A 25580-nucleotide genomic window follows, 5' to 3' on the forward strand; every position below is an offset into this window, starting at 1 on the left:
GCTACAGCGGCCCCAGTGCTCCACCAAGGCTCCGGGTGGTCCCCCACGATCCCCGCTCCTATGGATCGATTCGTCGAAAAGACGGGATCCCGCTAGTACGCGACCGCGGCGGCGCCCCGCGGACCGGCCGCAAATTGAGCCCCCGGCGTCGGCCTACTCGGCTCTGGCCCACTCCGCTCCTCCTTCTCAGGCCTGTGCAGCAGATCGACCGGACACAGACATGGAGGTAAGCGGGGTCGCCACCCCAACACCCCCAGCTACCTCAGGTCCACCACACCACCGTGGGCACACTGTACAGCCCCCTCACAACCCTAATGCTGCTTCACACCAGCCGCCCCCGGGGGATGATGGACACACTAATCGCATAGCACAAGCTGTGGCTGCCCTGCTGTCTCCCATGATCACAGCTTCTGTGGAGAAAGTCATACAGGCTGGGATGCATCAAATCAAAGCCCAAATCACAGAGCATGCTACCAGACTTGATGACCTTGAACATAGAATCTCTGAGGCAGAGGATGATCTGTATCAATCCCAAGCCACTGAGCGATCGCAGGAAAAAGCGCTTCAATTTGTCTTCCAAAAGCTGGACGATTTAGAGAACAGATCCAGATGATCCAGCCTGCGTTTCGTTGGTGTCCCTGAATCGCTCCCCAACGCCAATCTGGGCGACTTTTGCGCGAAACGCATCCCGGAAGCACTCGCTCTTACAGGCCCCTTTACGGTGGAAAGGGCACACCGCATAGGATCATTTAATGCGGATCGCAAAACTCCCCGTCCTATCATTGCCAAATATCTGAACTACGCGGACAAAGCCGCAATCCTACAAGCTTTCCGGCAGTCTTCCCCAATGCAAGTCGATGGGGTCAAGATTTTGATTTTCGCGGACTATTCTATTGAAGTATCAAAAAAACGGAAAGCCTTCCAACCGATCTGCTCAGAACTGTTTAAATTACAAATTAAGTTCTCTCTGGCATTCCCTGCCGTGCTTCGTCTCAAGTCCCCCAAAGGGGAGCAACTGTCCTTCCAGGACCCCTCTGAAGCGGAGGCTTTTGTACGCTCACTTCGTTCAGATCCTTCCCTGAATACTCCTTCCAAGTCTGCCTCTACTCTCCGTGCCTTGGACCAGAGGAGCCCCAGGAAGGATTCCCCTAAACGATTCCGAGCTTCGGATCCGGACCATCGGCACCGCAACTTTCCCCGCTGAAAGTCCTCTATCCATCTTTCCCTCGTTTTACATCACTTTACACCGGGAGCTGATACTCTACTGGTCCTGTAGGCTTTGGTCAACGGACGCCACGAGTTTTCAACAAATGGCCTACTCCTCCTCGGCTTCACGCTCGCGTCCTTGGACGATTGTTCAGGTTTTTGTTTATTATACCACGTTTACAATCTTATCTTTGTACCGTTGATTCAGTTGTTGTATAGGATTTCATTGCCATACCGGCTTTTGTTCTGTTCCTCTACTTGTTTAGATTTTAGCATGACTCCACTGTGTATTGCTTCACCCGTCCACCTTTTACTCGTTACGCTGTGACACATATCCTAGTCCGGCGGGCTTCCAGCGACACTACGACACTGCCCGCATTTTACCCCTGTTCCTGCGGGGCTCTGCTGGAGAGCTTCCCCCTTATGCACAGTGAACTCATGCGGAAAAAAGAGAAGTACATGCTGGTGTTTATTTGTTTGATTATTATCCTTTTATTTTTATTGTTTACCCCCCATGCCCTTTTTTCTCCTGCCCTTCCCTGGTTCCTTCCCCGTGACTTGTTGGGTTCTCTCCTCCACCAGTCAAGCTTCCCTGGTCAACACCTTATGCCCTGTACCACCATTGATCTCGGCCTAGGCCTTTTAAATATCCTCGATCACCTGTATCTCATATCCTGCCATTCACACCCACTGATCCCGCTCCTCTTAGAGTAGTCTCCTGGAATGTGAAGGGTCTCCGCTCTCCCCAAAAGAGAATGAAGATCCTTCGACACCTTAAAAGACTCAAAGCAGACATTGCCTTATTACAGGAGACCCACCTACACGCTTCCGATTTTCCACGCATGCAAAAAATGTGGGTGGGATCAGTTCATGGAGCCGAGTCAGTGGGTCGGAAGGCCGGGGTATTGCTCTTGATTCAGAAAAACCTTCCCTGCACAATTCTATCCACTCTCTCGGATAACATGGGTCGTTTCTTCACCGCCGAGGTACGGATAGGCACTAAGGATATGTTTATTTCCACTATTTACGCCCCTAATAACCCCTCTAAACAATTCTACTCTGAACTTTCTTCGTGGTTACTTAAATTCACCCACTTACCTCATTTAGTAGGGGGTGACTTTAATGACGTTATGCACTCTTCGATTGATAGATCCTCCTCAAAAAAACAACCGCAGAATGACTCCTTAATGATCCCTACTCTCTTTACCTCCACCATGGATTCCCTACACATGACAGACCTTTGGCGTCTCAGCCACCCTACTGACAACGAATTCACGTTCTATTCCAGCCCCCATAAATCCCTAGCCAGACTTGACCATTTTTTTGGTTCAGACGACCTCATAACCTTGGTATCCGAATCTGAAATCCACGACATAGCGGTTTCTGACCATGCCCCAGTGGCAATCTCCCTAGACAGACTGGATCTCCCTCCACATCCTAACCTTTGGCGCTTTCCAGCTTTCTTAGCTAATAATTCAGATTTTCTGACATTCATGGATAAGGCCTGGGCGGAATACTCCTCCGCAAACGCCTTACATGCGGCTGATCCGAATCTTTTTTGGGATGCGGGGAAAGCGTACCTTAGAGGTCGCATTATCTGTTATGCCACATCCTTTAAACACAACACTCTCAAGCATTACAAATTAGCCAGTGCCAGGCTACATGCTGCCCAACGTCAGCTCTCGTCCTCCAATTCCACCTTGCATCATGATGAGTGGGTTGCAGCCAAGTCAGCTTTTGATATCTGGGCTGACACTCTTGAACGTTCAAAGAGGGCTCACTTGGCTGCTACCCTTCATAAATATGGCAATAAAGCCGGAAAACTCCTCTCCAGGCTTTGTAAAGGAGGACATCGCCCCACCCACATCACATCCCTCTGGGATCACACGGGACAGACACATTCTTCCCCACAAGCCATAAACGAGACCATGCTGAAATACTACACTGATCTTTATGCACCTGACCCCATAGTACGAGAAAAGGCTCAGGCTTTTTTAGACAATGTGACACTTCCCACTCTATCGGCACAACAATTAGAGACCCTCAACGCCCCCATCACTCTTGCTGAAATTGAATCTACCATTCGTCATCTGCACCCTCATAAAGCGCCAGGCCCAGATGGCTTCACGAGTGACTTTTACAAAAATCTCACCCATATTGTAGCGCCCACTCTCCTCTCGGTTTACTCCTCCATTTGGGCGGGGGGTCCCTACCTCCCATCCGGGAATCAAGCGGTAATTAAGCTTCTCTCTAAGAAAGGTAAAGACCCGTTACAACCCGGCTCTTACAGACCTATCTCCCTTCTTAATCTAGATGTGAAAATCCTCTCCAAGATTGTCGCCACTAGGTTAGCTGATATCCTCCCCCATCTAATCCACCCTGCCCAATCGGGCTTTGTCAAAGGTCGGACAGCCACTCTAAACATACGCAAAGTTTTACTCGCTCTTGAATCTGCCAAACAGGACCCCAATGGTTCCTATGCTATTATTACATTAGATGCTGAGAAATCTTTCGATAACGTCAGTTTCGACTGGCTATCCATGACCCTATCTAAATTAGGTTTCTCAGGCCCATTCAGTCACCTAATTTCCTCGATGTACTCCTCTCCAACCGCCCGTTTGGTAGCGGCAGGCCTCCTCTCACCTAACTTCCCCTTACACAAAGGTACCAGGCAGGGATGCCCCCTTTCCCCTTTACTTTTTAACATAGCCTTGGAACCCCTTTCCAGATACCTGTCTCATTCAGCTCCCCTCCAGGGCATAATAATTGGAGGCATGGAACTCCGCACATCCCTGTTCGCTGACGACATCCTTATTTTCACTTTTAACCCCTCACTTGACATTCACACCATTAAAACTACATTTGACGAGTTTAGGTTGTGCTCAGTGCTTCGCATTAATTATACTAAGAGTGAAATTTTACCCATTGGCTCCCTCTCCACTCCTCCCTGGGTCAGTGACTCCCTATTTTCTGTAGCATCTTCTTGCATCACCTACTTGGGAATCAAAATTGGTAAATTGCCTTCTTCTTTATATCAGCTAAACTATCCCCCTTTGTTAAATAAAATATTGCAAAAATTGACCAACTGGATGGATCTGCCCCTCTCGCTCATGGGAAGGTGCCACCTTGTAAAAATGGTCAGCTTTGCCAAACTATTATATCCTATGCAAACTCTTCCTCTTCTGCTCAAACACAAAGATGTTACTTCTTTGGAATCTGCTATCTCTAAATTTTTATGGCACGGCAAAAGACCACGTATTGCTTTCAAAAAATTACACCTTCCCAGGGGCGATGGGGGTATAAGTCTACCTAACATTAGGTTATATAATTTAGCCTGTTTACTCAGAACAAGCCTAGACTGGATTACACATTCGTCCAGATACTCTAATTTTGATTTGGAATCCGCTATGGCTCGCCCTTTCTCATTGTCCGCCCTGTTACATTGCCGCTGGAAGTCGGTACCCCTCCCCCACCAACACAACCTAGTCTTCAGAGACACAGCAATAGCATGGAGAGAATCTAGAAAATTGGCCGGACTTACGCCTTTCTTATCTACGCATTTACCCATTCAAGGTAACCCATGTTTCACTCCAGGTCTCCATTGTAAGGCCTTTTCCGAATGGTCGGCACGGGGCCTGTCCTTTCTTTCTTCTTTGTGCGACTCCATCACCGGCAAACCGCTCCCCTTTCAGAAAGTGAAGGACGCATTCCTGATTCCCTCCTCTCACTTCTTCTACTACCAACAATGCATCAGCTACATTGCTCATACTTGTAAGGAGGCCTCCCGTCGATTCCAATCAAGCTTCATGGATCAGCTGATACGCAACGAATCTTTTAAAATATCGGATATCTACAAGCCGCTTCTACAACGATCACAGCCACCTGCTTCCTCCACCTCTTTTGCACGATGGTCCTCTACATTCCCAGACTCAGATCTTGTCCATAAAATTCTGCTCGGACTAAACAAAGTCCTCAACCTGACGCCTAATGAAACCTGGAGGGAAACCCAGCTTAAGATTGCCCACGGGGCCTACATTCCTTTTCTTTCTTCCAAATCATCATCAAATGGGGCCTCCTGCCCTCATTGTCATCTTCCGAAGCCACCCCTCGCTCATCGTTTATGGTTTTGTCCCGTTATCTCTACCTTTTGGGACCAGGTCTTGGCCTTCATTTTTGATGTGACCTTGATGAAACTACCTAGAGAACCTCTCCTCCTAATCTTTGGTTATTGAGACCCTATCCTGCTACCTTGGTCTACCTCAACAAGCGCTAGACCCTCTCCAGGATCTCTTCCCACACGAGCTACAGTGGACTGGACCTTGTTGTGCTTACTGTTGGCCCGCCGTCTCATACTACGATTCTGGCTCCTGCCTTCTGGCCCTCCAGCCTCCCAACTCCGCAAAGACCTTCTATCACTCCTATACACAGAGAGGCTCACAATGGACTTCTCGAATGATAAACAAAAGGCTGACTTTCTTGCCAGATGGCAACTATTCATGACCACAAACGTCTCTATGCAAGACCAACGCGAGCTGGATCAACTCTCCTTCATCTACAAGGTCCCGCTCCTTTCCTGATGCCAATGCGAGTCTCTCATGCAGAGGCCGAAACCCTCCCCATCAAGACTCTCTTCAGACCTCTCCGCAGTTCTCCAATTCGCCAGGAACCCCTTTCGGACTTTACCACTGAACCCCCCCCCCTCCCTCCCTTTGTCCCCCCTGTTTTTCTCTTTCCTCTTTATTTTAGTCAACACATCGCTTTCTAAGTTGCAGCTAGGCACTTGGCCCCTGGGATACTGTTTTTTTTTTTTTTTTTTTATATATATATCGTTATTGACTGTACTATTTAGGGTCCAAAACAGTAGCTGATCTATCTATCCAGTCTGGTCATTGTTGTTTAGTTTTTTTTTCATGATAACTCTGTCTTGGTATGTTCTACACTTTGTGGTTCTATGTCGCTCCAGGACGTGACTTTGATATGACCTTGATGTATATCTTGTCTTTAATGATCGTGCCTGATCATAAATCTTTGTATTTTCTTTATTTTCCTAATAAAAATTATAAAAAAAAAAAAAAAAAAAAAAACTCTCTTCACTAGTGCAGAGGTCACTGCCATTTAAATCCCACAAACTGTTGGGTCTTTCTGGAAAATGTGTTTCCAGACATTTTGTATTCAGTTCATGTAAACATAAACCTCACCTGTCTGTGAGTCCCCTGGAGTCCATCTGAAGCCACCTCTTTGTCACCTTTGCCGCCATTGTCACATAGGCCCTTGCCATTTTGTGGAGGTTCTGTCTTCAATGAGGATTTAAGGTCATGTTCACCTTTAGTTTTCTCAGAGGAGGAGTCACATTCTTGATGTAGAACCCTTTCATGTGGACTTGCCTTGTTTGTGTCAGTGTTGCTTTGTTGATGTGGAACCTCCTCACTTTTCTCATTTTGGTCTTCTTCACAAGTGTTGTGCTGTGATGTGACTCCAGAGTCATCAGGAATTGTGTCACATGGTGGGATTTTGTATTCTTCCTTCTCATCATCTGGAGATGGGTGGGACATGTCCTGTAATATCAAGATTTTGGTCATATATAAACCTTTTAAAACTATTATAAACATACAAAACATAGACACGGAATGGTTGATTTACTCTAAAAATGTTTCCAGACTCTAGTTGTTGGTCTCACCATTTTACTGAGAGGAGGAAAAGAAAAAAAACTATTTACTGGGCAGACTATAGGGAAACATTATGCTGTGGTGGTGGAGAACATGAATAGGAATAATTTAAAGGTAATGAAGATAAACTAATTTGTTAGACAAATTTACCCTCTTACCTGTCAATTGGGATCTGAGAGGATAAAATCTATCATCTACTGTATCCCAACAATCACCCAACTAGTAGGCACAAGAGGGAGTACACAAACAAACTAAACTGTATTTTTTCCCCATACAGTGCCCTCTAGTGGCAGAAATGCGCATTTCTCTTGTTTGAGAACTGTATTCAGAAGTACAGTGTTACTTAACCACTTGCCGACCGCCGCACGACGATATACGTTGGCAGAATGACACGGGCAGGCATATGGGCGTAAATTTACGTCCCTGCCTTCCCGCGGGTGGGGGGCCCGATCGGGCCCCCGCCCGGTGCCTGCGGCGGTCGGTATTCGCTCGGGAGCGATCCGGGATGAGGGGGCGGCCATTCATTCATGGCCACCCCCTCGCGATCGCTCCCGACGAATGGAAATCCTTCGTGACATCACTTCCTCTCCTGTAATGTAAACACAGGAGAGGAAGTGATGTAATCTCTCCTCTGTGTCGGTATTTTTCGTTCCGGCACCGAGGAGAGAGGATCGGTGAGTTGCACCAACACGACACTTCACAGTAGAACATGCCAGGCACACTCACACCCCCCCTTTACCCCCCGATCACCCCCCCCAATTACCCCTGCCCCCCCAGTCACAGTGACACCAATGCATTTTTTTTTTTGCATTGGTGTCATTTGTGACTGTAATAACTGTTAGGGCAGTTAGGGTTAGCCCCCTTTAGTTCTAATGTACCCCCCTACCCCCCCAATAAAGGTTTAACCCCGTGATCACCCCCCGCCGCCAGTGTCACTAAGGCTGGGTTCACATTGCAGCGGTTTATGAGAACGGATGTGATTCGCACCGCACTGCAGTGCAAATCACATCCGATCTCTGCGATTCGAGTTCAGCCATTCGCCGCACCCGCCGCAAATTCGCACGGGACGCTTTTTTTGGTCCGCAGCAGAATCGGATCGCATGGGTGTTCACACCATGCGATCCGAGTTTGCAGATCGCACTGCGATATGCGAACTGATCTGGGGGTGTCATTAACATTTCACTGACACTCCCAGCAGTTCGCATAGGGCAGTGTGAACTGCCGCCAGGAGGCATGCGATGCAGGAACCCGCCGCGGATTCGTGGCGTTCCCGCATCGCTCCAGTGTGAACCCAGCCTAATAAGCGATCGTTTTTCTGATCGCTGTATTAGTGTCACAGGTGACGCTAGTTAGGCAGGTAGGTATTTAGGTTCGCCGCAGCTTTTTATAGTGCCAGGGACCCCCATATACTACCGCATAAAGCCCCCTGATTGCCCCCTAGTTAACCCTTTCACCAGTGATCACCATATAACTGTTACAGGTGACGCTGGTTGGTTAGTTATTTTTTTTATAGTTTCAGGGCACCCGCCATTTATTACCTAATAAAGGTTTAACCCCCTGATCACCCGGCGGGTGTCATTTGTGACTGTAATAACTGTTAGGGCAGTTAGGGTTAGCCCCCTTTAGTTCTAAGGTACCCCCCTAACCCCCCCATAAAGGTTTAACCCCGTGATCAGCCCCTGTCGCCAGTGTCACTAAGGCTGGGTTCACATTGCAGTGGTTTATGAGAACGGATGTGATTCGCACCGCACTGCAGTGCAAATCACATCCGATCTCTGTGCGATTCGAGTTCAGCCATACAGATAGTATGGCTGAATTTGTGTCGCACCCGCCGCACCCGCCGCAAACTCGCACGGGACCCTTTTTTTGGTCCGCAGCAGAATCGGATTGCATGGGTGTTCACACCATGCGATCCGAGTTTGCAGATCGCACTGCGATATGCAAACTTATCTGGGGGTGTCATTAACATTTCACTGACACTCCCAGCAGTTCGCATAGGGCAGTGTGAACTGCCGCCGGGAGGCATGCGATGCAGGAACCTGCCGCGGATTCGTGGCGTTCCCGCATCGCTCCAGTGTGAACCCAGCCTAATAAGCGATCGTTTTTCTGATCGCTGTATTAGTGTCACAGGTGACGCTAGTTAGGCAGGTAGGTATTTAGGTTTGCCGCAGCTTTTTATAGCGCCAGGGACCCCCATATACTACCGCATGAAGCCCCCTGATTGCCCCCTAGTTAACCCTTTCACCAGTGATCACCATATAACTGTTACAGGTGACGCTGGTTGGTTAGTTATTTTTTTATAGTTTCAGGGCACCCGCCATTTATTACCTAGTCTCACTAGTGTACCCGTAAATTTAGGGGTGTCTACTTTCCAAAATGGGGTCATTTGGGGGGGGTTTGTGCCATCTTGGCATTTTATGGCCTTCAAAACTGTAACACCCTTAGAAAGCCTGAAGGCGGTGCTTGATTTTCGGGGCCCCGTACGTGGCTAGGCTCCCAAAAAGTCCCACATATGTGGTATCCCCGTACTCAGGAGAAGCAGCAGAATTTATTTTGGGGTGTCATTTCACATATGCCCATGGCATGTGTGAGCAATATATCATTTAGTGACAACTTTGTGTAAAAAAAATAAAATAAAAAAAGTTTGTAATTTTCCCGCAACTTGTGGCAAAATATAAAATATTCCATGGACTCAACATGCCTCTCAGCAAATAACTTGGGGTGTCTACTTTCTAAAATGGGGTCATTTGTGGGGGTTTTGTGCCATCTTGGCATTTTATGGCCTTCAAAACTGTAATAGGTAGTGAGAAGTGAAATCAAAAATTTACGCCCTTAGAAAGCCTGAAGGCGGTGCTTGGTTTTCGGGGCCCCGTACGCGGCTAGGCTCCCAAAAAGTCCCACATATGTGGTATCCCCATACTCAGGAGAAGCAGCAGAATTTATTTTGGGGTGTCATTTCACATATGCCCATAGCATGTGTGAGCAATATATCATTTAGTGACAACTTTGTGTAAAAAAAAATAAAATAAAAAAAGTTTGTAATTTTCCCGCAACTTGTGGCAAAATATAAAATATTCCATGGACTCAACATGCCTCTCAGCAAATAGCTTGGGGTGTCTACTTTCTAAAATGGGGTCATTTGTGGGGGTTTTGTGCCATCTTGGCATTTTATGGCCTTCAAAACTGTAATAGGTAGTGAGAAGTGAAATCAAAAATTTACGCCCTTAGAAAGCCTGATGGCTTTGCTTGGTTTTCGGGGCCCCGTACGCGGCTAGGCTCCCAAAAAGTCCCACATATGTGGTATCCCCATACTCAGGAGAAGCAGCAGAATTTATTTTGGGGTGTCATTTCACATATGCCCATAGCATGTGTGAGCAATATATCATTTAGTGACAACTTTGTGTAAAAAAAAAAAAAATAAAAAAAGTTTGTAATTTTCCCGCAACTTGTGGCAAAATATAAAATATTCCATGGACTCAACATGCCTCTGTGTGAGCAATATATCATTTAATGACAACTTTGTGTAAAAAAAAAAAAAAAAAAAAAATTTTTTGTCATTATTCAATCGCTTGAGGCAAAAAAATAAAATATTCAATGAGCTCAACATGCCCCTTATCAATTTCCTTAGGGGGTCTACTTTCCAAAATGGGGTCATTTGGGGGGGTTTTGTACTGCCCTGCCATTTTAGCACCTCAAGAAATGAGATAGGCAGTCGTAAACTAAAAGCTGCGTAAATTCCAGAAAACGTACCTTAGTTTGTAGATGTGACAACTTTTGCGCAAACCAATAAATATACAGTTATTGACTTTTTTTTTTACCAAAGACATGTGGCTGAATACATTTTGGCCTAAATGTATGACTAAAATTGAGTTTATTGTATTTTTCTAATAACAAAAAGTAGAAAATATCATTTTTTTAAAAAATTTGCGGTCTTTTTACGTTTATATCGCAAAAAATAAAAATCGCAGAGTCAGTCAAATACCTTTAAAAGAAAGCTCTATTTGTGGGAAGAAAAGGACGCAAATTTCGTTTGGGTACAACATTGCATGACCGCGCAATTACCAGTTAAAGCAGCACAGTGCCAAAGTGTAAAAAGACCTCTGGTCATAGACCAGCAAAATGGTCCGGTCTGAAAGTGGTTAAATTGTATTCCAGGGTTTGCCTGTCTTCAGCTAAGAGAGCTTGCAATAATTTAATATTTTACATAAAATCACAGATATCTTTCATTAAGGTCTTCATGTTATATAGTTTGAATACCATGTCATAGATATATTATTTATCAATAAAAACAAAAAAAACAAATGCCACACTCTTTTCTTTTTTTCCAATTTTTCCAGAAAACAAAAAATGTTTTTTTTTGATCAGTCACGTCACAGAAGGAAATTGATTCTGCAATTTAATTTGATTCAATTGACTTTTACTTTGCATTCAGTCAACTATTTTGTAAAGCTCCATTCCAGGAAGGTTCAGTAGTATTGCTAGAAAATGTCCCTTCTCCTGTGTATGTTTCAATGTGAGTTAGGGACCTTAGATTGTAAGCATCTTGAGGGACAGGGACTGAATGTAAAATACAGGTGATACTCGAAAAATTAGAATATTGTGCAAAAGTTAATTTAATTCTTTAATGCAACTTAAAAGGTGAAACTAATATATGAGATAGACTCATTAGTCATTACATGCAAAGCAAGATAGTTCAAGCCGTGATTTGTCATCATTGTGAAGATTATGGCTTACAGCTCATGAAAACCCCAAATCCACAATCTCAGAAAATTAGAATCTTACATGCAATCAATAAAACAAGGCTTGTACATAGAACAATATCGGACCTTTGAAAAGTAGAAGCATGCATATGTACTCAGTACTTGGTTTGGGCCACTCAATGCGGCGTGGCATGGACACTATCAGCCTGTACCCCTGCTGAGGTGTTATGGAAGACCAGGATGCTTCAATAGCGGCCTTTAGCTCTTCTGCATTGTTCGGTCTAGTGTCTCTCATCTTTCTCTTGGCAATGCCCCATAAATTCTCTATGGGGTTCAGGTCAGGTGAGTTTGCTGGCCAATCAAGCACAGTAATCCCACAGTCATTGAACCAGGTTTTGGTGCTTTTGGCAGTGTGGGCAGGTGCCAAGTCCTGCTGGAAAACGAAGTCAGCATCCCCATAGAGCTCGTCTGTGGAAGGAAGCATGAAGTTCTCTAAAATCTCCTGGTAGACGGCTGCCTTGGCCCTGGACTTAATGAAGCACAGTGGACCAACCCCAGCAAATGACATGGCTCCCCAAATCAACACAGACTGTGGAAAGTTCACACTGGACTTCAAGCTTCTTGCAGTGTGTGCCTCTTTTTCTTCCTCCATACTCTGGGTCCTTGGTTTCCAAATGAGATGCAAAATTTGCTCTCATCAGAAAAGAGGACTTTGGACCACTGAGCAACAGACCGGGTCTGTTTTTTTTAGCCCAGGTAAAATGCTAAAGCCACCCCAATTGCTGGTGTTCTGCTGATCCTCTGTGCAGGAAGCTGTAGCAATTACAGTCGGTGCACTGTGCCATCTGCACAGTGTGCACATAAAGCTACCCCAATTGCTGGTATTCTGCTGATCCTATACCACAGGCAGGCAGCTGTAGCAATTACAGTTGGTGTATTGTGCCATCTGCACAGTGTACACCTAAAACTACCCTAATTGCTAGTGTTCTGCTGATCCTATCCGCAGGCAGCTGTAGCAATTACAGTCAGTGTATTCTGCCATCTGCACAGTGTGCACCTAAAGCTACCCCAATTGCTGATGTTCTGCTGATCCTATACCGCAGGCAGCTGCAGTAATTACAGTTGGTGTACTGTGTTCTCTGCACAGTGTGCACATAAAGCTAGTTCAATTGATGGTGTTCTTCTAATCCTATACCGCAGGCAGGCAGCTGTAGTAATTACGGTTGGTGTATTGTGCCATCTGCACAGTGTACACCTAAAACGACCCTAATTGCTAGTGTTCTGCTGATCCTATCCGCAGGCAGCTGTAGCAATTACAGTCAGTGTATTCTGCCATCTGCACAGTGTGCACCTAAAGCTACCCCAATTGCTGATGTTCTGCTGATCCTATACCGCAGGCAGCTGCAGTAATTACAGTTGGTGTACTGTGTTCTCTGCACAGTGTGCACATAAAGCTACCCCAATTGCTGGTGTTCTTCTGATCCTATACCGCAGGCAGGCAGCTGCACTAATTACAGTCGGTGTATTGTGCCATCTGCACAGTGTGCACCTAAAGCTACCATAATTGCTGTTGTTCTGCTGATCCTATATCGCAGGTGTTATATTCTTAATATCTAAATTTTAATTGGCTTTATTATACTTTATTTAAAATATGAATATTCCATAATGTGTGAAAGAAAAGTTTGAGTCAATTAATTCTATGTTATGACGTGCGATGATTGAAAATGTAAACATTTAAAACCTGTCAGGATTTTGATAAATGTTGTTTATGTTTAACTTCCCCAGCTCATTATATATATATATATATATATACATATATATATATATATATATATATATATATATATATATGCTTTTAGAAATCTATCCTATGTAAAATGAGATGACGTTTAAAGTCTAAAGTTCTTTCTCCCCTCCTACATCCTGACAGATGTTAGATTGCTATAGTAATCACTCATTAGCCCACACTTCTGTAAAGGAGGAGTTATCTTTCGGGCGGGAAATTAGAGACTTTGGTTGATATAGTCATAAGATTGGGGGTCTGTCCTTCTCTTGAACATTTCTGCAGCTAGAAGGAACATCTCTGAAGGACACATCTCATGCACACAGATTTTTTAGCATACAAAGGGTTATTCGGCCATTTTAAATAAGTACAATAGACCACATGGCTTGATATATTGATAAGAAAGAAAGATACTAATGATTATCATTGTACTATTTTTGTAAGTATTCTTTTCTATTTAAATGTGTACAAATAAATACACATTTTTGAATTACGCTGACTCAGAACTCATTAAGGAAATCCGTCTCACAATCTCAATCAGTCTCACCAGATATATATAAGAGATATATATAAGACAATTGAAATATTTTTTACATTGCGAGCGATTTTTTACATTGGCTCAGTCATCCAGTCAATCATAAGTCGAAAGTTTTTTTCCACTTCCATCCTTTGATCAGAGGGGAATGAAGTGATGAACAGAAATTAACTTCGCAAAGATTGAAAAGAACCTAGAAGAAAATTTGATCGATTGACTGTGAAAGACCGGAGAATTTCAGATATACAGAAGTCTTGACAGACTTGAATTTCGAGTACAGCGGGGAAACTGACGAGTTTTATATTTGGTGAGTAGAAAAGTAATATGGAATTTGTAGATGTTTTAGCTGATGAAAGTACATTAGAATTGAAAGGTTTATCGAAACAGGTCTCTGATGCTGTTTTATGGAAATCAATGTATGATCAATGCTTTCAGGCAAATGCTGACATTATTTACAGTCGGTGTATTGTGCCATCTGCAACAATACAAGGAGAGGCAGACACTCACGAGCCAATAAAAAAGGGCAAGCAGGCCCTGATGCTAGAGGCAGCAGTGCTGGTTGTGGACACGGTGTATCCTTATCAGCATGTGGCCATGGGACACGCTTGTCCTTATTTTCTGCAGTTGGACGTGTTGAGCCACAATATGCCGAAGAATTGGTAGAGTGGATGACCAAGCCGTCCTCATCCTCCTCATCCTCTTTCACCCAGGCTCAGGGTACTGGCAAAGCTGGTTGGCTACCATGCACAGCTGCACCAGATTTTGCACTCTTCGGTTTAGTAAATTAACCCTATGATGACTAGTAATCTAATCTTTTTAAATGTATAAAAGAGTACTAAAGGTCCATTTAGGCAGTGCAGTTCTCTAGTTCAGTGGTCACTTCCCTGTAAATACCTAAGTCTGTTAGGTCTGCCTTGAAAATATTTCTCCAGACATTTTGTATTCAACTTCTGCTGCAAATCTAAACCTTACCTGTCTGCAAGTTCTCTGGAGTCCATCTGAAGCCACTTCTTTGTCACTTTCTCTGCCATTGTCACAGAGGCCCTTGTCATTTTGCATTTCAATCTTTGATGAGGTTTTCAGGTCAAGTTCAGCTTTTGGTTTCTCGGAGGAGAACACACATTCTTGACGTAGAACGCTGTCATGTGAACTTGCTTTGTTTGTGTCAGTAATGCTTTGTTCATGTGGAACTTCCTCAGTTTTCTCATTTTGGTTTTCTTCACAAGTGTGCTGATGTGATGTGACTCCGGAGTCATCAGGAATTGTGTCACTTGGCAAGATGTTGCTGGATTCTTCCATCTCAACATCTGGAGATGGGTGAGATGTGTCCTGTAATATCAAGTAATATTTACAAGCTTAATAAATTTAAAAGGCATAGTCACATGATGATTATAATATGTGAACATGCTGAATGACCCCGGGAGGAGGTCTGAGCTGTCTAGGGGCACTGGGATGAGGATTCGTGTTCCCGAGGTATCCTGAGAGATATTTCACCAGGCGTTTGTGACTCTGTAGTGGGGTCTATATCATGAGAACCCAGGAGGTGGTCTGTCTTGTCCAGGAACACCAGGAGGAGCAAGGGTTTCCCTGAGGCATCCTGAGAAATATTACTACAGTCGTGTGTGACTCTGTAGTGGGGTCCATATTGTGAGAACCTGAGAGGAAGACTGTCTTATCCAGGAACACCATGAGGAGGAAGGGTTTCCCCCGAGGCATCCTGAGAGATATTACTACAGTCGTGTGTGACTCTGTAGTGGGGTCCATATCATGAGAATCCAGCAGGAGGTTTGTCTTGTCCAGGAACACCAGGAGGAGCAAGGGTTTCCCTGAGGCATCCTGAGAGATATTACTACAGTCGTGTGTGACTCTGTAGTGGGGTCCATATTGTGAGAACCTGAGAGGAGGTCTGTCTTATCCAGGAACACCATGAGGAGGAAGGGTTTCCCCCGAGGCATCCTGAGAGATATTACTACAGTCGTGTGTGACTCTGTAGTGGGGTCCATATCATGAGAACCCAGCAGGAGGTTTGTCTTGTCCAGGAACACCAGGAGGAGCAATGGTTTCCCTGAGGCATCCTGAGAGATATTACTACAGTCGTGTGTGACTCTGTAGTGGGGTCCATATTGTGAGAACCTGAGAGGAGGACTGTCTTATCCAGGAACACCATGAGGAGCAAGGGTTTCCCCCGAGGCATCCTGAGAGATATCACTACAGGCGTGTGTGACTCTGTAGTGGGGTCAACATTGGGAGGTGAGCAGGCATTCCAGCTAGAGGTGATGGTCACTGAAGTCACTGGATATCAATGAACTGTCACTAAGGTGGAATTTTGTCAATATTTGGACTTGATTTATGAGTTTTTTGGTTGTGCTATACTATATATTTTGTTTATTATGCAGGCTGCTATGTTGGTTAGTAAATTAGTGATGCATATTAATTAGGATATATCAAAGCAATGATTAAACTCTCTTCACACTTCCGGTTCAGGCGCCGCATGAGCTAGCTGCGCTCCCGCCTAGCTCCCGCTGCAGAGCCCAACAAATCGGCCTGAAAATCTGGCTACAGCGGCCCCAGTGCTCCACCAAGGCTCCGGGTGGTCCCCCACGATCCCCGCTCCTATGGATCGATTCGTCGAAAAGACGGGATCCCGCTAGTACGCGACCGCGGCGGCGCCCCGCGGACCGGCCGCAAATTGAGCCCCCGGCGTCGGCCTACTCGGCTCTGGCCCACTCCGCTCCTCCTTCTCAGGCCTGTGCAGCAGATCGACCGGACACAGACATGGAGGTAAGCGGGGTCGCCACCCCAACACCCCCAGCTACCTCAGGTCCACCACACCACCGTGGGCACACTGTACAGCCCCCTCACAACCCTAATGCTGCTTCACACCAGCCGCCCCCGGGGGATGATGGACACACTAATCGCATAGCACAAGCTGTGGCTGCCCTGCTGTCTCCCATGATCACAGCTTCTGTGGAGAAAGTCATACAGGCTGGGATGCATCAAATCAAAGCCCAAATCACAGAGCATGCTACCAGACTTGATGACCTTGAACATAGAATCTCTGAGGCAGAGGATGATCTGTATCAATCCCAAGCCACTGAGCGATCGCAGGAAAAAGCGCTTCAATTTGTCTTCCAAAAGCTGGACGATTTAGAGAACAGATCCAGATGATCCAGCCTGCGTTTCGTTGGTGTCCCTGAATCGCTCCCCAACGCCAATCTGGGCGACTTTTGCGCGAAACGCATCCCGGAAGCACTCGCTCTTACAGGCCCCTTTACGGTGGAAAGGGCACACCGCATAGGATCATTTAATGCGGATGGCAAAACTCCCCGTCCTATCATTGCCAAATATCTGAACTACGCGGACAAAGCCGCAATCCTACAAGCTTTCCGGCAGTCTTCCCCAATGCAAGTCGATGGGGTCAAGATTTTGATTTTCGCGGACTATTCTATTGAAGTATCAAAAAAACGGAAAGCCTTCCAACCGATCTGCTCAGAACTGTTTAAATTACAAATTAAGTTCTCTCTGGCATTCCCTGCCGTGCTTCGTCTCAAGTCCCCCAAAGGGGAGCAACTGTCCTTCCAGGACCCCTCTGAAGCGGAGGCTTTTGTACGCTCACTTCGTTCAGATCCTTCCCTGAATACTCCTTCCAAGTCTGCCTCTACTCTCCGTGCCTTGGACCAGAGGAGCCCCAGGAAGGATTCCCCTAAACGATTCCGAGCTTCGGATCCGGACCATCGGCACCGCAACTTTCCCCGCTGAAAGTCCTCTATCCATCTTTCCCTCGTTTTACATCACTTTACACCGGGAGCTGATACTCTACTGGTCCTGTAGGCTTTGGTCAACGGACGCCACGAGTTTTCAACAAATGGCCTACTCCTCCTCGGCTTCACGCTCGCGTCCTTGGACGATTGTTCAGGTTTTTGTTTATTATACCACGTTTACAATCTTATCTTTGTACCGTTGATTCAGTTGTTGTATAGGATTTCATTGCCATACCGGCTTTTGTTCTGTTCCTCTACTTGTTTAGATTTTAGCATGACTCCACTGTGTATTGCTTCACCCGTCCACCTTTTACTCGTTACGCTGTGACACATATCCTAGTCCGGCGGGCTTCCAGCGACACTACGACACTGCCCGCATTTTACCCCTGTTCCTGCGGGGCTCTGCTGGAGAGCTTCCCCCTTATGCACAGTGAACTCATGCGGAAAAAAGAGAAGTACATGCTGGTGTTTATTTGTTTGATTATTATCCTTTTATTTTTATTGTTTACCCCCCCATGCCCTTTTTTCTCCTGCCCTTCCCTGGTTCCTTCCCCCGTGACTTGTTGGGTTCTCTCCTCCACCAGTCAAGCTTCCCTGGTCAACACCTTATGCCCTGTACCACCATTGATCTCGGCCTAGGCCTTTTAAATATCCTCGATCACCTGTATCTCATATCCTGCCATTCACACCCACTGATCCCGCTCCTCTTAGAGTAGTCTCCTGGAATGTGAAGGGTCTCCGCTCTCCCCAAAAGAGAATGAAGATCCTTCGACACCTTAAAAGACTCAAAGCAGACATTGCCTTATTACAGGAGACCCACCTACACGCTTCCGATTTTCCACGCATGCAAAAAATGTGGGTGGGATCAGTTCATGGAGCCGAGTCAGTGGGTCGGAAGGCCGGGGTATTGCTCTTGATTCAGAAAAACCTTCCCTGCACAATTCTATCCACTCTCTCGGATAACATGGGTCGTTTCTTCACCGCCGAGGTACGGATAGGCACTAAGGATATGTTTATTTCCACTATTTACGCCCCTAATAACCCCTCTAAACAATTCTACTCTGAACTTTCTTCGTGGTTACTTAAATTCACCCACTTACCTCATTTAGTAGGGGGTGACTTTAATGACGTTATGCACTCTTCGATTGATAGATCCTCCTCAAAAAAACAACCGCAGAATGACTCCTTAATGATCCCTACTCTCTTTACCTCCACCATGGATTCCCTACACATGACAGACCTTTGGCGTCTCAGCCACCCTACTGACAACGAATTCACGTTCTATTCCAGCCCCCATAAATCCCTAGCCAGACTTGACCATTTTTTTGGTTCAGACGAGCTCATAACCTTGGTATCCGAATCTGAAATCCACGACATAGCGGTTTCTGACCATGCCCCAGTGGCAATCTCCCTAGACAGACTGGATCTCCCTCCACATCCTAACCTTTGGCGCTTTCCAGCTTTCTTAGCTAATAATTCAGATTTTCTGACATTCATGGATAAGGCCTGGGCGGAATACTCCTCCGCAAACGCCTTACATGCGGCTGATCCGAATCTTTTTTGGGATGCGGGGAAAGCGTACCTTAGAGGTCGCATTATCTGTTATGCCACATCCTTTAAACACAACACTCTCAAGCATTACAAATTAGCCAGTGCCAGGCTACATGCTGCCCAACGTCAGCTCTCGTCCTCCAATTCCACCTTGCATCATGATGAGTGGGTTGCAGCCAAGTCAGCTTTTGATACCTGGGCTGACACTCTTGAACGTTCAAAGAGGGCTCACTTGGCTGCTACCCTTCATAAATATGGCAATAAAGCCGGAAAACTCCTCTCCAGGCTTTGTAAAGGAGGACATCGCCCCACCCACATCACATCCCTCTGGGATCACACGGGACAGACACATTCTTCCCCACAAGCCATAAACGAGACCATGCTGAAATACTACACTGATCTTTATGCACCTGACCCCATAGTACGAGAAAAGGCTCAGGCTTTTTTAGACAATGTGACACTTCCCACTCTATCGGCACAACAATTAGAGACCCTCAACGCCCCCATCACTCTTGCTGAAATTGAATCTACCATTCGTCATCTGCACCCTCATAAAGCGCCAGGCCCAGATGGCTTCACGAGTGACTTTTACAAAAATCTCACCCATATTGTAGCGCCCACTCTCCTCTCGGTTTACTCCTCCATTTGGGCGGGGGGTCCCTACCTCCCATCCGGGAATCAAGCGGTAATTAAGCTTCTCTCTAAGAAAGGTAAAGACCCGTTACAACCCGGCTCTTACAGACCTATCTCCCTTCTTAATCTAGATGTGAAAATCCTCTCCAAGATTGTCGCCACTAGGTTAGCTGATATCCTCCCCCATCTAATCCACCCTGCCCAATCGGGCTTTGTCAAAGGTCGGACAGCCACTCTAAACATACGCAAAGTTTTACTCGCTCTTGAATCTGCCAAACAGGACCCCAATGGTTCCTATGCTATTATTACATTAGATGCTGAGAAAGCTTTCGATAACGTCAGTTTCGACTGGCTATCCATGACCCTATCTAAATTAGGTTTCTCAGGCCCATTCAGTCACCTAATTTCCTCGATGTACTCCTCTCCAACCGCCCGTTTGGTAGCGGCAGGCCTCCTCTCACCTAACTTCCCCTTACACAAAGGTACCAGGCAGGGATGCCCCCTTTCCCCTTTACTTTTTAACATAGCCTTGGAACCCCTTTCCAGATACCTGTCTCATTCAGCTCCCCTCCAGGGCATAATAATTGGAGGCATGGAACTCCGCACATCCCTGTTCGCTGACGACATCCTTATTTTCACTTTTAACCCCTCACTTGACATTCACACCATTAAAACTACATTTGACGAGTTTAGGTTGTGCTCAGTGCTTCGCATTAATTATACTAAGAGTGAAATTTTACCCATTGGCTCCCTCTCCACTCCTCCCTGGGTCAGTGACTCCCTATTTTCTGTAGCATCTTCTTGCATCACCTACTTGGGAATCAAAATTGGTAAATTGCCTTCTTCTTTATATCAGCTAAACTATCCCCCTTTGTTAAATAAAATATTGCAAAAATTGACCAACTGGATGGATCTGCCCCTCTCGCTCATGGGAAGGTGCCACCTTGTAAAAATGGTCAGCTTTGCCAAACTATTATATCCTATGCAAACTCTTCCTCTTCTGCTCAAACACAAAGATGTTACTTCTTTGGAATCTGCTATCTCTAAATTTTTATGGCACGGCAAAAGACCACGTATTGCTTTCAAAAAATTACACCTTCCCAGGGGCGATGGGGGTATAAGTCTACCTAACATTAGGTTATATAATTTAGCCTGTTTACTCAGAACAAGCCTAGACTGGATTACACATTCGTCCAGATACTCTAATTTTGATTTGGAATCCGCTATGGCTCGCCCTTTCTCATTGTCCGCCCTGTTACATTGCCGCTGGAAGTCGGTACCCCTCCCCCACCAACACAACCTAGTCTTCAGAGACACAGCAATAGCATGGAGAGAATCTAGAAAATTGGCCGGACTTACGCCTTTCTTATCTACGCATTTACCCATTCAAGGTAACCCATGTTTCACTCCAGGTCTCCATTGTAAGGCCTTTTCCGAATGGTCGGCACGGGGCCTGTCCTTTCTTTCTTCTTTGTGCGACTCCATCACCGGCAAACCGCTCCCCTTTCAGAAAGTGAAGGACGCATTCCTGATTCCCTCCTCTCACTTCTTCTACTACCAACAATGCATCAGCTACATTGCTCATACTTGTAAGGAGGCCTCCCGTCGATTCCAATCAAGCTTCATGGATCAGCTGATACGCAACGAATCTTTTAAAATATCGGATATCTACAAGCCGCTTCTACAACGATCACAGCCACCTGCTTCCTCCACCTCTTTTGCACGATGGTCCTCTACATTCCCAGACTCAGATCTTGTCCATAAAATTCTGCTCGGACTAAACAAAGTCCTCAACCTGACGCCTAATGAAACCTGGAGGGAAACCCAGCTTAAGATTGCCCACAGGGCCTACATTCCTTTTCTTTCTTCCAAATCATCATCAAATGGGGCCTCCTGCCCTCATTGTCATCTTCCGAAGCCACCCCTCGCTCATCGTTTATGGTTTTGTCCCGTTATCTCTACCTTTTGGGACCAGGTCTTGGCCTTCATTTTTGATGTGACCTTGATGAAACTACCTAGAGAACCTCTCCTCCTAATCTTTGGTTATTGAGACCCTATCCTGCTACCTTGGTCTACCTCAACAAGCGCTAGAGCCTCTCCAGGATCTCTTCCCACACGAGCTACAGTGGACTGGACCTTGTTGTGCTTACTGTTGGCCCGCCGTCTCATACTACGATTCTGGCTCCTGCCTTCTGGCCCTCCAGCCTCCCAACTCCGCAAAGACCTTCTATCACTCCTATACACAGAGAGGCTCACAATGGACTTCTCGAATGATAAACAAAAAGCTGACTTTCTTGCCAGATGGCAACTATTCATGACCACAAACGTCTCTATGCAAGACCAACGCGAGCTGGATCAACTCTCCTTCATCTACAAGGTCCCGCTCCTTTCCTGATGCCAATGCGAGTCTCTCATGCAGAGGCCGAAACCCTCCCCATCAAGACTCTCTTCAGACCTCTCCGCAGTTCTCCAATTCGCCAGGAACCCCTTTCGGACTTTACCACTGAACCCCCCCCCCCTCCCTCCCTTTGTCCCCCCTGTTTTTCTCTTTCCTCTTTATTTTAGTCAACACATCGCTTTCTAAGTTGCAGCTAGGCACTTGGCCCCTGAGATACTGGTTTTTATTTTTATTTTTTTTATATATATCGTTATTGACTGTACTATTTAGGGTCCAAAACAGTAGCTGATCTATCTATCCAGTCTGGTCATTGTTGTTTAGTTTTTTTTTCATGATAACTCTGTCTTGGTATGTTCTACACTTTGTGGTTCTATGTCGCCCCAGGACGTGACTTTGATATGACCTTGATGTATATCTTGTCTTTAATGATCGTGCCTGATCATAAATCTTTGTATTTTCTTTATTTTCCTAATGAAAATTATTAAAAAAAAAAAAAAAAAAAAAAACTCTCTTCACTAGTGCAGAGGTCACTGCCATTTAAATCCCACAAACTGTTGGGTCTTTCTGGAAAATGTGTTTCCAGACATTTTGTATTCAGTTCATGTAAACATAAACCTCACCTGTCTGTGAGTCCCCTGGAGTCCATCTGAAGCCACCTCTTTGTCACCTTTGCCGCCATTGTCACATAGGCCCTTGCCATTTTGTGGAGGTTCTGTCTTCAATGAGGATTTAAGGTCATGTTCACCTTTAGTTTTCTCAGAGGAGGAGTCACATTCTTGATGTAGAACCCTTTCATGTGGACTTGCCTTGTTTGTGTCAGTGTTGCTTTGTTGATGTGGAACCTCCTCACTTTTCTCATTTTGGTCTTCTTCACAAGTGTTGTGCTGTGATGTGACTCCAGAGTCATCAGGAATTGTGTCACATGGTGGGATTTTGTATTCTTCCTTCTCATCATCTGGAGATGGGTGGGACATGTCCTGTAATATCAAGATTTTGGTCATATAGAAACCTTTTAAAACTATTATAAACATACAAAACATAGACACGGAATGGTTGATTTACTCTAAAAATGTTTCCAGACTCTAGTTGTTGGTCTCACCATTTTACTGAGAGGAGGAAAAGAAAAAAAACTATTTACTGGGCAGACTATAGGGAAACATTATGCTGTGGTGGTGGAGAACATGAATAGGAATAATTTAAAGGTAATGAAGATAAACTAATTTGTTAGACAAATTTACCCTCTTACCTGTCAATTGGGATCTGAGAGGATAAAATCTATCATCTACTGTATCCCAACAATCACCCAACTAGTAGGCACAAGAGGGAGTACACAAACAAACTAAACTGTATTTTTTCCCCATACAGTGCCCTCTAGTGGCAGAAATGCACATTTCTCTTGTTTGAGAACTGTATTCAGAAGTACAGTGTTACTTAACCACTTGCCGACCGCCGCACGACGATATACGTCGGCAGAATGACACGGGCAGGCATATGGGCGTAAATTTACGTCCCTGCCTTCCCGCGGGTGGGGGGCCCGATCGGGCCCCCGCCCGGTGCCTGCGGCGGTCGGTATTCGCTCGGGAGCGATCCGGGATGAGGGGGCGGCCATTCATTCATGGCCACCCCCTCGCGATCGCTCCCGACGAATGGAAATCCTTCGTGACATCACTTCCTCTCCTGTAATGTAAACACAGGAGAGGAAGTGATGTAATCTCTCCTCTGTGTCGGTATTTTTCGTTCCGGCACCGAGGAGAGAGGATCGGTGAGTTGCACCAACACGACACTTCACAGTAGAACATGCCAGGCGAAGACTCTTTACCCCTTTTTTTTTTTTTTTTTTTTTTTTTTTCTGTCCCTTCTTCCCCCCTTTCCCCTACCCCTCCCCCTCTTACCCCTACTTACTTACCCTTCCCCCTTCCTCCTGTCCTATTTGTGTTGTTACCTTATCTTTTCTTGTGTTTCATTTTTCTTTTCTCATAGACAATATAACCAACAGTATAATAACTAAATACCCAAGCCCCTGGGAGCACCAAAAAAAAAAGAGAAGAAAAGAGAGAGAAAAAAAGGGAGTTTTTAGATCCTTCTGCGATAGGTTGGAATTTAATGGAGGAGTTTTCTGAAGGGGTTAACCTCATTCATACCTTATACAAATTATCATATATACATATTTATATAATTCATACATATCCATATTATATTTCCTTTCCCCCTTTTTCTCATCTCCCCCCCCTCTTCCCTTACCCTACCCCCCTTTATAAATTTTATACATTTACACCCCCCTCAATCAAAAAATATATAGCGCTTCACAGTTTTGCGTATCCTCTTTACTCATTAGTGCCAATCTTCCCATCATTACTCCTAGTACTACCCAAATGTGTTCTTGTGTGTTCTCATAGAAAGACTGTGAGAAAAAAAAAAAAAAATAACTAAGTGAAATTATATTTTCTATTTTATATTTTATATATTTATACTGAATATTACCCCCCCCTTCCTATTAACTCCGTTAGAGAGGAGTAGGCAGAGAGCCCCCCTTTGGGTGTTTCCGCCTAACTTCTCTTTCTTCTCTATACACCAAAAAAAAGACATTAAAAAAAAAAAAAAAACAATCCCTTTCTTTACCCCATCCAACCAGAAAGAAACCTAATGTGCAACTACAAAACAACAGCAAAAAAAAAGAAAATTTCCCAATCACTATATGTTCCCATTCACATCCAACCCCCCTCCCCTCCCTCCCCTCCAGAAAAAAAAAAAAAAGAGAAAAAAAAAAAAAAGGGGGGGGGACAAAAAAGGAGGGGACCCTCAACCAATTTTCCTTCAAGGGACAGGGGAGACACTGGGGGAACCCCAAAAAAAAAAAAGAAAAGGGGGCGGGGAACCTCCAATCAGTTCTTCTGAAAAGAGAGGGGGGGGCCAATCAGGGGTAAATATTTTTCAAAAAGAATCCAAAAAAGTTGTTCTCTCTGGTTAGTCCACATATCTCACTGCCAAATTTAATGAAGGAAATAGATGAGTATGGTGCATTGGCAAATTTTAAAATCAATTATTCAAAGTCAGAGGCAATGGGGGTAGCCCTCCCCTGGGAAAAACAACAAACGTTACAACCCAACTTTAAATTTAAATGGGTAGGGACAGCCCTGAAATACCTGGGCACACAGATCCCAGTAAAAATAGAAGAGACATTTTAGTTGAATTTCCCCCCGCTTCTTAAGGCAGTTAAAATATTGTTAGAGAAATGGCAACAGGGACGTCATTCATGGTTTGGCCGCTGCAACTCCATTAAAATGAGTATTCTGCCAAAATTTTTATACCTACTACAGGCCCTACCAATAGAAATCCCATCTGCTTTT

General features: G+C 45.3%; 2 protein-coding genes across 2 annotated transcripts in view; one reads left to right on the forward strand and one right to left on the reverse strand.

Moving 5' to 3' along the window:
• LOC143923342 (kinesin-like protein KIF13A) overlaps positions 1 to 25580 on the forward strand; it is a 511776-nt gene that overhangs the window by 300486 nt on the left and 185710 nt on the right. The gene's annotated exons all lie outside the window — the stretch shown is intronic.
• Positions 1 to 25580, reverse strand: part of LOC143925166 (uncharacterized) — a 92224-nt gene that overhangs the window by 57332 nt on the left and 9312 nt on the right. The window contains exons 2-4 of the mRNA XM_077449781.1: positions 22854 to 23210; positions 14863 to 15219; positions 6405 to 6761 (exon numbers count right to left, since the gene is read on the reverse strand). Of these exons, the coding sequence (XP_077305907.1) occupies positions 6405 to 6761; positions 14863 to 15219; positions 22854 to 23210 (1071 nt within the window). The remainder of the gene's footprint in view (positions 1 to 6404; positions 6762 to 14862; positions 15220 to 22853; positions 23211 to 25580) is intronic.

Source organism: Lithobates pipiens, unplaced genomic scaffold (genome assembly GCF_037356315.1).
Source record: "Lithobates pipiens isolate NorthernLeopardFrog02 unplaced genomic scaffold, aLitPip1_a1.2 Scaffold_22, whole genome shotgun sequence".
NCBI classification, from domain to species: domain Eukaryota; kingdom Metazoa; phylum Chordata; class Amphibia; order Anura; family Ranidae; genus Lithobates; species Lithobates pipiens.